This window comes from Anolis sagrei, chromosome 3, assembly GCF_037176765.1.
Source record: "Anolis sagrei isolate rAnoSag1 chromosome 3, rAnoSag1.mat, whole genome shotgun sequence".
NCBI classification, from domain to species: Eukaryota; Metazoa; Chordata; class Lepidosauria; order Squamata; family Dactyloidae; genus Anolis; species Anolis sagrei.
In genome coordinates this window covers 143,546,049-143,558,558 of record NC_090023.1, presented here as the reverse complement: position 1 = coordinate 143,558,558, position 12,510 = coordinate 143,546,049, and the positions used below count along the sequence as shown (strand labels likewise).

Sequence of the window (12,510 nt, the reverse complement as noted above, 5' to 3'; positions counted from 1 at the left end):
TCTCACCGCTTGATTAGTGAAATAGTGAAAGGTGAATAGTGAAAGGACCAAGGCAGAGACATCTCCAGCTCATCCCCTGTTTGGGTATCAGCCAGCACGTCAACGACTTAAATCAAGACATAGTTTTCTTAGAACTACAGAGACACTCGCTGGAACACCCCAGCAAGCGAGAGTCCAAAAGTGGCAGGCCCAAACCCAGCACCTCAATTCATGGGTGATACCAGATGAGAGACTCCCCCCTGGGCACTCAGAAGACTGGGCGACTTGGAAGGCGCTGAACAGATTGCGCTCTGGCACCACGAGATGCAGAGCCAATCTTAAGAAATGGGGCTACAGGGTGGAATCCTCGGCATGCGAGTGCGGAGAAGAACAAACCACTGACCACCTGCTGCAATGCACCCTGAGCCCTGCCACATGCACGATGGAGGACCTTCTTGCGGCAACCCCAGAGGCACTCCAAGTGGCCAGATACTGGTCAAAGGACATTTAACCAAATACCAAATTTACAAAATCTGTGTGTTTTTTTTTTCTTTCTCTTTTTTTTCTTTTTAATCTCTGTGTTTGTTTTGCTCTGTTAGAATGGTAATACAATGGTTGCTGATGACACGATAAATAAATAAATAACCGCTTGATTCCCTGGACTGTCAAGGGCATTGGGTTCATGAATTTCTTGATTCTATCAAAATACTGTGTTAGAGCACTGGCAAACTCCAAGTTATGAACAAGATAGCTTCTTTAGGTTTGTTCTTAAGTTGAATTTGCATGCAAGTTGCATCATGTACATTTTAAGTGTAACTCCAGCCAAATATATGTATATAGTGTGTGCTTTGGATAGCATAGGGAAGGGGTAACACCTCTGTGGTGATGTTTTGCTCTTTGTGTCCCTGTTCTGAAGATTTCACCTCACTTTCTGTCCCTGTGATAATTGGATTTTGAAAAATTTGGCTTGTTGTGGGAACAAGGATTGGTGTTAAAGCTTCAATTGAGACACCTCTCCCCATGATAACTCTTTCAAGAGTGAATTTTCCTTCCTAGGGGTAGATTTCACTCACTTCCTGTTGTCTCAACTCACACTTAACTATGAGTTGTTTGTAAGTCAGATGTTTGTAACCTGAGGACTGCCTGTACATCTTACATTTGTATTCTACTTTTCCACTAAAAACCATCAATTCATCATGCTTCCTGATCATTTAGGAGAGATACTATGTTTATTAAAAACATTTTATATTCTATATTTCACAAGCTTGGAGCAGCTTAAACCATCGCCACAAGCAACAAAATTAAATCCTAAAAAGGAAAGAACTTATTCAAAATATTCAAGATACATATCAACCCATCAAAAAAACAGCAACAGTAAGTGAATGCATCCAACTCATAGGCGTTAACCAGAACTGCAATTAACATTATCAATAGATATCAATAAAAGGAAGAAAAACTATTCTCCTGTGGGACAATTCACCATAATGGCCATTCTAGTGTCCACGGTTGTCCTTTCCTGCACAAAACAGGAATATCAAACTTGGCCACCACTACATATATTGGAGTGGGCTCCAATGTATGTGGGACTCAAAACATGTTAAAGGCTAGAATCAGTACCAGTGGGTCTCTATTCAACCCACTACTAAAATGAGAGGTAATGGATTTTTTTAAAAAAAGATGGGGGCATAAATTAGCATGGTAATAAAATCTCTCCATCCAAAAAACATTAGCATCTACACAGTAAATGCAGATTCGGGTTCCAAAGGTCTTACAGGTTCTGTATAAGAGGATCACCAGCTCCTCTGTCACAGTGAAGCCAGTTCACTTCAGGGCTGTATCAACCCATCTGCAGCTGTACTATAGTTTTAATATTTCTTCAGAAGAATGGAAATCATACAAATCCACAAAAAGTTGATATCACGGAGACCAACAATTTCAGTGAAGAAATGCAAAACTATAGAAGATATCATATGATAGAAGTCATCAACACAATTTGCAAAATTGGAACAGATCAAGGCTTCCTAAACTTTTTCCACTCACGACCCCTTTCTACCAGAAATTTTAATGTGACCCTGGAATATAGGTAGATAAAACTGGTGTAAAAATCAAACATTTACTGATAATAAATCAACATTTCAAGGCCTGCTAAACAGGCTGATTTTCCTTTGTGTGGAAGACAGCTGAAGCATTTTCTGCAGTCCATGCAAACACTGCACATTGCTGTGAAGAGATTTGTGTAAGTTGGTGACATTCAAACTCCTTTTACTGCTGCCAAATTCTTCGTGACCCCAAGATAACCCATTTGGAGTTGGGACCTACAGTTTAAGAAGTAATGGAATAGATGGGACACAATATGGCATGGATGTAACATCTGAGGACCCTTCTACACTACCATATAATCCAGATTATCAAAGCGGATGATCTACATTATCTGCTTTTAATTGTATTATATGAGTCTACACTCCAATACAAAATCCAGTTCAAAGCAGATAATCTGGATTTTACATGGCTGTGTAGACAGGGCTGAGAATCCAGAGTCTGAATTCCTATTAGCTACAGAAACCCACTGGGTGACACTGGGTCAGTCACACACACAGCCTCAAAAAAAGGAAAGGGTAAACCTCCTTTGAACAAATTCTATGACATGGTGCTTTAGTCATCGTAAATCAAAAATAACTTGAGGGCATCACGACTACCACCACACTTAACTTACTGGACAAAATGTCTGCTGCCAAGATGGAAACAACTCTCACTGAGGATTATGTGTAAGAACTGATACCAGCACACAGACAGGAAAGCTTTTAATATTTATCAGTCCAAAGCTGGAGTATCGACACAGGACAGATGAACTACTGTTGCATTCCTTGTCCCAACTGCTGAACTGGCTATGCACCAGGAGCAACATTGCTGCTGGCTGCTGTCCCTCAGCTGCTGCAAAAATGAGTCACAGCACAGAGAGTACAAATGGATGCTGCCCTAGGCAACAGTTTTTTTCCTGCAGTGTGACCAATCTGAATGGAGAGTGGGCATATTTTTATCCCAGGGCTGTATCCCAAAATGTGGCTCCTTCTTGGAAAGAAGAAAAATGGACTGTCCTTAATGTATTCTTAAGATATTTTTCTAAGACACAGTGTCACCTGCACTATAATTCAGAGAGTGATGAAACCGAAGGTATCCCCATGGCTAACTGTAAACCTGTTGAGGTTCAACATGTATTTGCACTTTCTGCATTCAGATTAAATGTGAGACTCTGAATAAAGCAACTCTGCACCCTGCTAGCCTTAGCAGCCCAATCAAATACCCACAGGAATTCATAACAGAGCTTGAAGGCCTCCCACTCTCTCTGCACTGCAGCTTTCAGCAACTAATACAGAGTTTCATAGACTGCCTCTTAATAGGAGGGTTCCACTCAGCCATTATGGAAGCATCAACACACCGATTTCCTCTTCTCCTCCCCCATATGTCTAATTCCCATTTAAAGCTTGTGGCTATCCTGTAACAACATACATATTTTAACAAAAAGCAATGGCAACAAGTAAACACCAGATCACACTACAGAGCACAGCAGAATGAAATTAGGCCTGCTTTCCTATTTTAGGTTTAGATTATAAAAAGTATGCACGGGGACAAAGATTTCAGAATTGAGGCTGTATTTCAGTCACTCTGGGACACTCAGTCAATTTTTTTCCCCAGAGTAATATTCCACCTATACATGGAACCTAAAATGACACCCGGTATGAATGAATAAATATACAACACAAAATGAAGTTCATGCATTAAAAAGCATAATTAAAAACAATTTTCATATCTATCTATAAAAAAGTAAATTTGGTTGAGTATAAAGTCAATTCTTCAAGCAAATTATTATTTGCCAAAGGAATATCTTAATAAATATGTTTTTGCTTACAAGAGGAAAACCGGGAAGGCAACCAGCCTTCCACGAACTTAGAAAGGCTGTTGTAAAACCAGCTCATGGCTCCCACAGAGCAGCAGGACACAGAAGCCCCTTCCTTACCCCAACCCCAAAGATTTCAGAATTTAGGCAAAGTTTCATAGGAGATGTTAAGTCATATCCGGCACTCTGAATTATGCTTGAAAACAAGCCCAGTAGCCAGTGAAATCCTTTCTAAAGTAAAATCCAGGTGTTTTCTTTGTTTGTCCCCACAACATTCACAATAAACATGGATTGGTAGCATGAACTGATGCAGAAGAATAAATAAAAAGATGGAAAAGAAAAATGAAGAACTGCCATCACTCCAAGCAGGTCGCTTGATGTACAACAAGCCATGGAAGCAGGAAAACACTGTAGTGAAAAAGCACAAGAATGCTGGATGAACTGACCAGAAACACCCTGACATTGAGGTATCTTCACTAGGCAGTGCTTCCAGCATCTGCTATGGGAGGAAAGGAGCTGTAAGATAAACATCAAACAGATGAGCACAATCACCCAAAGGAGAAATATTGGTGGAAAGGGGGGAGGCTCAAGGGCAGGTCAGCCAAGTTTCGCAACCAATTAAACAGGTTTTTAAAACTAGAAACAGGTATCATTTTCTAAAAGATGCTTGGATTGTTTACTCTATAGACTCCCACCCCTCCCCCAAAATGTTGGTTTGAAGCTATCCTCCAGAGGACAAAAACACCAGAACACATTTACTGAAAATTGGGAAAACATTTACTGAACATTTGGGAAAACACTTTAAAATTCAGCTAAATAAATAACGTGTTATGTAATAGAAATTAACAAATAAACACCACAAACTAGATACTCCCGAGTTTTGCTGTTGTATGAACAGGCTAAACAACAATGGCTTAATTAAGTTATGTTAACCTTTCTGCTATCAGTATAGTTAAGAGCTCTCAGATCCATCTTTTCCATTTTCAGCTGGAGAGCACTGTCAATATAAATAGGGTTGCTCCCTAATCCTTCACTGTGTTCTCAAAAAAAACTTGTTTCTGCACTGAAGCGTCTACTGATACTATTTACTGTCCCCACATCATCCATGTATTCCACCAAGGTTCTCTCCTCTAGAAGTGTCCAACCTATATGTAATGCTTTACTAACATTTTCATGAAATAAATATTGGCAGAGACCAGGTTTAAGTGGCTTCAGATTTTGACTGCAGTGTTCCTTCCACTGCCAACTGCTGCAGGATTTTACAGCCTCTAAATGCCGCAAGCCCAGAGACTGTGAGTGTCATCACATCCGTTTCAAGCCCATGAAGTAGCCCAAAACACTCTCCTTGACCTGAAATCACCAACACATAACCTGCTAGCAGCACAAAGGCAATTTTACAAATGGCAATCATGAAATTTAAAGCAACCTATCTCAAGCTTTTCAGCACCTATTCCTCATTTTTAGAATTCCTTCCACACAACCAAGGCCAGGTATGTCTGTCCAGAAGCCAACAAGAAAACTGGAAGCCCGCACATGCATCTACCAGGCCCCTGAAGATCTCAAAAACGATTATCCTCAATCTGTGTTTCTATAGTAGAGACAAATCTATCCTAGTAGAAAGCTGTAGAAGCTCCTGGTGCATTTGTGTTCAAAATAGCTCCACTGGGTTGGCCAACTGATTTGAACACTGGGTTGAACACTGGAAATCCACTGAATTTTTTTTCAAAAAGACGCCTATTTCAGGGAGGTTTTGTGGACAGCCTTATATAGAATTACAGTCAGCCCTTTGTATCCACTTATTTAGCCAACAATGACTTGAAAATACTAAAAAAAACACCAAACTAAATCCTGATTTTTGCCATATACCAAGCAGTTCCACTGTTACAGATATTTCAGATCTTCAGCTTCTCCTTGGCAGTGTTCCAGTTCCCAGGTAACTTTTCCTATTGTTTTTATTCAGTAATTCACGTAATCCCAGCATGTTTCAAGAATTCTGGACTATTTTTTCCAAGATGCCCTTTGGAGCTCCAAAACAGTCATAGCCTTCAACCCAAACACAGCATTCCCTGTGATTGTATACTGCAGAGATTATTCAAAATGACAGCTGGTCCTTCTTTTGACCAGCCTGTCTGCCATTACCAGTACAAAACCCTTGACAGGCCTTAGAGAACATGAAAGCCACTGTCCTACTTAATAATAATTTTCTGTGCTGACACAGCATGCACATTAACTGAAAAAGTATTTGCAAACACAGCGTTAGATTTGGTTGCTGCCTGATTTCTACTGCACCCTCTCTTTTGTTTTGTTTTTCACAAATTCTATCAGCTTTCTAAAATCCATGATCATACTACATAGTTTAAAAAAATGTTTTTCCCTAACCAGTGAAAAGCAAAGCTCAGGGCTGATCTAAGGTGCATCCTATACACTTACTTAAGTCCCACAGGAATCAGTAATGCTTATTTGAAACAGACATGTAAATAATTATTCTATTTCACTACATGCATACTCAACTGCATATCACGCTAACTTCAGTAGCATTTACTCCCGGGTCAGTGGGCATAGGACTGCAGCCATAGCTGTCTTTTGGGGGAAACCAACTGGCAGCTAATTCACGAAGAACAAAGGGAAATGGTTTATCTTCCGATCACTGCAAGATTTAATCAAGCCCCTAAAAGCATTCTGTTTAACTATTTGCTTTGAGTTATTGATAGTAAGATAATGGCAGTCCAGTTTTAGGGACAGCTTGCATTACTATCTTCTTTAATTCACATCATTCTGACTATTTATTTGTATCCTCGGGTGAATTTCATTAAACTGAAGAGGGCTTTTTGGTGGCTGAACAGATCACCACGCAGAAATAGAAGTCTCCCTTTGTGGGGTATAAATATCATACACAGATATTAACTCAAAAAGAAAGAACAAGTCTGTTCTATCCTTGTTTTTAAAATAATGGCCTACCAATATTTCTCCTTGTAACAACTTGGAAAATATTGTGCTGTCAAAGACTTTCATGGCCAGAATCACTGGGCTGTTGTGAATTTGAGAATGCTACTGGAACATAGCCATACTGTCCGAAAAAACTCACAACAACCCCTGGAAAATATTGTTTTTCTTATATTTAGTCATTTTTCTTTCAATTGCTGCAGTTGCTCCTTTAATTGCATGATACGCTTTCTCAAACTTTAGTATCATGACCATTCTATGGGGGGGGGGGGGTTAGTAACAAGTAAATTGGAAAGTAAAAGGATGGGCAGTGGGTGAGAGAAAAAGTTTCCCCCACTTATTACATGCTTCAATGCTATTTCCTTGCACAATGCCAGGAAATATCAAAAAATAAAAAATGTTAATTACTATATCAAAGACTGAAGCAAGTAGAATTATAGTTAATAAAGGAATTATTTAAAAAACACATCAAATAATACTAAGAAATTCATATGGTTTTTGTGATTAAATATAAATAAAACTGTGTTTTCCCTTAGATGCTAAAAATAACCAAAAAGCCTCCTCTCCCCCATGTTACTATCAATGCAAATAGATTTTCTTTGAATGTGATAAATTGAACATAATTGTAAAACCATTACTTAAGTACTCATTCTATCTGCAAATTAATAATGGTAGGCATGGGCATATTACAAAAAGGAACGGTGATTCATACAAATAAGAAATGTGCTGCACCTAAAATGTCATTTCGTGTTAATGTTATATGCTGACAGGATAATCATATTTCTTTTTTTTAAAAATGGGGGAGGGGACAAGAATATAATATAGTTTTATTGTTAGTATTTTTCTTCCCATTAGGTATTCACAGCTAGCATCATGTAATTTAAAAACTACACCACTTTATTGGAACTTTCATTAGAAATAAAACTGCTTATCAGCAGTTCTGAGCAGTGGCCCCTTAGAATCTGCTAGGGTCTAGTTCCAGGTCCTCTATGGATGCCAAAACCCATTGAAGCTCAGGTGTTATTATATACAATGGTATGGTAAAATAGTTTTTCTTACATAATTCCCTTGCTTTTTGGAATGTCTCCTTTTTTTAATGTTTTTCAATAATGGATGGTTGAACCCGTGGATACAGAATCTGTAGATACCAAGGACCAACTGCACATAAGGAACTGTGCCTTGGTCAGTCATCATCACATTGCAGTCATTGATTGAATTTAAGTAAATAATATTTTAAAACCTAAACCTGAGATAAAAAATGATTTTTTATTATCAAAGATTATCTTTCCTTATTTTGGGAAGGGAGAAATGAAAACTATGCTTTTGAGCTATAGCAAGTTTGCATGAGATTTTACTTTGGTACTTAGACCAAAGTACCTTTGAAGTAGCTGGGTTAACTCTCTGTGTTGCTAATATTAGTCTCCAGAGGACAGGGCAAATACAACATTTAATCAGATCTGAAAAAGGCAGGCCTGGAGCACCCAACATTAACAGCCAATTATTGAGGGAGACACAATGTAGAGGAAGCAAGGCATATTATAAGGGGAGAGGTTCTAAACACTAAGGCTGGATCTACACTGCCCTATATGTCAAGATCTGATCCCAGATTATCTACTTTTCCTACATTATCTGGCAGTGTATTATTATTATTAGTATTAGTATTATTATTATTATCTTTATTTCTATCCCGCCTTTCACCGCATGGGGACTCAACGTGGCTACCATCTATCCACAATAAACAGTATAAAAAGAGCAATACAAAAGTTAAAAACAATTAAATAATAACAAATGTAGTAAAACCAGAATTAAAATACAGCAAATTCATTAAAATAGCCTTTAAAACTCATATACCCCCAATCTCCCCCCACCATTCTCCCCAGAGTCTCCCCTTACCCTTCCCCAAAAGCCTGTTGGTCTTGATCTGCTTGCGGAGGGCCAGCAGGGATGGGGCCATGCTGGTTTCTCTTGGGAGTTCCATTGCCTGGGAGCAGACACCGAAAAGGCCCTCTCTCATGCTCCCATCAAGCGTCCTTGAACGGGTGGTGGGACTAAGAGAAGGCCCTCCACAGTAGATCATATATGAGTGTAGACTCATACAATCCGATTTGAACGTAGCAGCTTATATAATGACTATGGGACTTGGTACTATGATGTTAATCTGTTGTATTGTATTTATAGGGGTTTTATAGTGGGTTAAACCACTGAGCTGCTGAACTTGCTGACTGAAAGGTCAGAGGTTCAAATCTGGGGAGCAGGGTGGGCTCCCGTTATTAGCCTCAGCTTCTGCCAACCTAGCAGCTCGAAAATATGCAAGTGTGAGTAGGTACTGCTTTGGCAGGAAGGTAATGGCACTCCATGCAGTCATGCTGGCCACATCACCTTGGATGAGTACCACCCCACAGTCGGACTCAACTAGACTTAATGTTAAGGGGGGGGGGGGCTTTACTTATTGTATTTATATGTTTTAATAGTTTTATAATTTGATATGTTATATTTAGTATGTATAATGCAGCATTGAATTTTGCTATGATGTAAGCCACCCTGAGTCCTCTTTGAGGTGAGAAGAGCATGGTATAAATATAGTAAAGAAATAAATCCAATTCAAAGCAGATAATCTGAGATCAGGTTCTGGGATATAGATCAGTGTAGATCCAGCCTCGGGACCTCATCTACCCTGCCCTATAATGCAGTTTGAAACTGCACTATATGGTCTGTGTAGAGTCATATAATGCAGCCTGTCTACTTCATCACACTAGAGCAGGCATGGACAAACTTTGGCCCTCTGGGTGTCTTGGACTCCAGCTGTTAGGAATTTTGGGAGTTGGACGTCCAAAATACCTAGAGAGCTGAAGTTTGCCTGCACTAGAGAATGAATCCAGTTTGTGTCTCCTGCAGAATTCTGGGATTTGTAGTTTAGTGAGGCTGTTAAAGACTTGTCCCTAAACTACAAACCCCAGAATTCTGCAGGAGGCAGCAACCGGATTTAAAGTGGATTCATTCTCTAAGTGCAGTGTTTCTCAACCTTGGGGTCAGGATCCGGGGGGGGGGGGGGGTCAGATGGGTCACCAAAGACCATCAGAAAACATAGTATTTTCTGTTGGTCATGGGAGTTTTGTGTAGGAAGTTTGGCCCAATTCTATTGGTGGGGTTCAGAATACTCTTTGATTGTAGGTAAACTATAAATCCCAGTAACTACAACTTCAAAATGTCAAGGTCTATTTTCCCCAAACTCCACCAGTATTCACATTTGGGTATATTGAATATCCATGCCACGTTTGGTCCAGATCCACCTTTGTCTGAACCCACAGTACTCTTTGGATGTAGGTGAACTACAACTCCAAAACTCAAGGTCAATGTCCACCAAACCTTTCCAGTATCTGCTGTTGGTCATGGGAGTTCTGTGTGCCAAGTTTGGTTCAATTCCATCATTGCTGGAGTTCAGAATGCTCTTTGATGGTAGGTTTAACTATAAATCCTAGCAACTACAACCCCCAAATGACAAAATCAATCTCCCCCAACCCCACCAGTATTCAAATTTGGGCATATCGGGTATTTGTGCCAAATTTGGTCCAGTGAATGAAAATACATCACGCATATCAGATATTTACATTATGATTCATAACAGTTCCAGAATTATAGTTATGAAGTAGCAATTAAAACAATTTTATGGTTGGGAGTCACCACAACATGAGGGACTATATTAAGGGGTCACAGCATTAGGAAGGTTGAGAACCACTGCTCTAGTGTGAGGAGGTCCTAATAAGTGAGTTATAGGAGTCAACACTGGCCACGTAAAGTAGTTCTAAACTGCGTTATATGGTAGTCTAGATGGCCTCTCTGTTGATGGGTGGCTGTAAACAAAAGCGTGGTTGTGCCAGTGTGCCTTCCCAGAATAAGGAAAACTCTCAGCAATGTGCCCTCAAAATGCACTTTACCACTGATTTAGGAATGACTGCATTCCCTCAATTCTCTCTGAAAATCCTATCCCAGTTATATCCTACCTTGCTCACGTCAGAATTATTTTTTAATTTTAATCTATTACATTTGGCCCAACCATTGGATTTAAATGCTTGTATGTCACTGTTGATTGTTTATTGCCTATTTTTTGTTAATGTGATTTATATGAATTGTATTGTATTGATTGTTTGTTTATTGATGTTTTGTTTATTGATGTGCGGTGGGCTTGGCCTCATGTAAGCCGCACCGAGTCCCTTGGGGAGATGGTAGCGGGGTATAAATAAAGTATTACTATTATTATTTTATTAAAAGCCCTCTTGACCACAAGGCCCTTACATGGCTTCCTAAGAACAATGCCCACTCCAAGCCGGCATCGAAAGAGCAGCCCTGCGCTCCACGCTCCCTTGGTTGGATGGCCAAGAGGGAGAGACAGAAGATGGATCAAAAGGGAGGGCAGCGAGACAGCCAGGAAGTCAGGGAGCCCCCCAGAGGTGAGGAAGCGGGAGCTCGGCTTCTTCCTCCTCCTCCTCCATCTTGGCACAAACGGCCCCCTGGAGGAAAGGAGGGAGGGAAGGGGCGGCTCGAAACCGGGCCCAGGCGGTGCCAGGAAGGAAGGGAAGGAGGAAGGACAAAAGGGGACGACATCAAACTTTCCCGAGCGAGGCAAGAGGCGCCAGGCCTTGGACCCTCCCAGCGGCGCCCAATAACCATATTCAGCCTTTGGGGGCGCAACCGGAAACCGGCCTCCAGCGAGCCCCCTCCCCAAAGGGCTGTGTTCACGGGGAAAGGCCCCAGCGGAGAGCGAGGCCAGGCCGAAGCAGAGCCCCCCCTCCCCCAATGTCCTCCCTGCGGCCTACTCCTCAGCTTCTGAGGGGAAGCAGGAGGGGACACAATGCCTCACAAAGCGCGAGGGGCCTTCTCCTCCTCCTTCCCCCACCCCTCCCTTCCCTCCGTGCGCGAGGCGGGAGAAACAGGCACAGCAAACCCGAGGCAGCGGCGGCGCCTTACCGAGCGGCAGGCCCTTGTTGAGCAAGTGGGAGCTGCCCATCGAGAGGCCTCTCAGGGGCAGGGCTCCAGCGGGGTCTGCTCGGGCGCGATTCGGAGCATATGGCGGCCCCGGCGGCTCCCTCGCCCCCTTCTTTCCTTTCCTTTGCCTTCCCTCCCCGCCCGGCCCCTCCCTCCGAGCCCTCGCACTGAGGCTCCGCGATCAGGGAGGGAGGGGGGAGCAGGAGGAGGAGGAGGCGCGCGCAGGCAGGGGCGGGGCCGGGCTGGGCTCGCGCTTGCTCTCTTGTCTGCTGGCCGGATGTGGAGCCGGAGAGGAGGGAGGGAGGGAAGGAAAGGGAAGCTGGCGTGCGCGCGGGAGGAAGGGGAAGAGGAGGAGGAGGCGTGGCCTCCGCCCCGCCCCTTTTCGGAGGCAGAAGGACCCCACCTCTGGAGGGAGGGAGGGAAGGAGGGCCGCCTCCCCGCCTGATTCATTGCCCCGACGAGATGGGACCCTCCTCCAAACACGGTTTTCATTCACGGTTCATCTTCACCGTAGACGGCCTGAATTTTTTTAAAAAAAAACAATATTTACAATAACTTTGTGCAGATAGCAAATATCAGATAGCAAAGGTGCCCCTGCCTCAGCCTTGTCGGCGTTTATATAAGTAGCCTGCAGACTGACTTTACCCTTGTAATAACTCTATATAAATAAAAATGTCATGTTTGTTTGTGGGATTAACAGAACGCAAAAA

General features: G+C 42.0%; 1 protein-coding gene across 5 annotated transcripts in view; it reads right to left on the bottom strand.

The window, feature by feature from the left end:
- The window catches only part of CTBP1 (C-terminal binding protein 1), a 51,578-nt gene extending 39,519 nt beyond the window's left edge, over window positions 1-12,059 (bottom strand). For 3 of the 5 annotated variants that reach the window (XM_060769282.2, XM_060769283.2, XM_060769279.2), the window contains exon 1: window positions 11,783-12,057. Coding sequence is in view for 2 of the 5 variants with exons in the window: in XM_060769279.2 (XP_060625262.2) it covers window positions 11,783-11,822 (40 nt within the window). In the remaining 3 variants the exon portion in view is untranslated. Of the gene's footprint in view, window positions 1-11,782 lie in introns of all 5 variants that reach the window. The other 2 variants (XM_060769280.2, XM_060769281.2) reach the window with 2 other exon arrangements.
- Window positions 12,060-12,510: the final 451 nt, after the last annotated feature.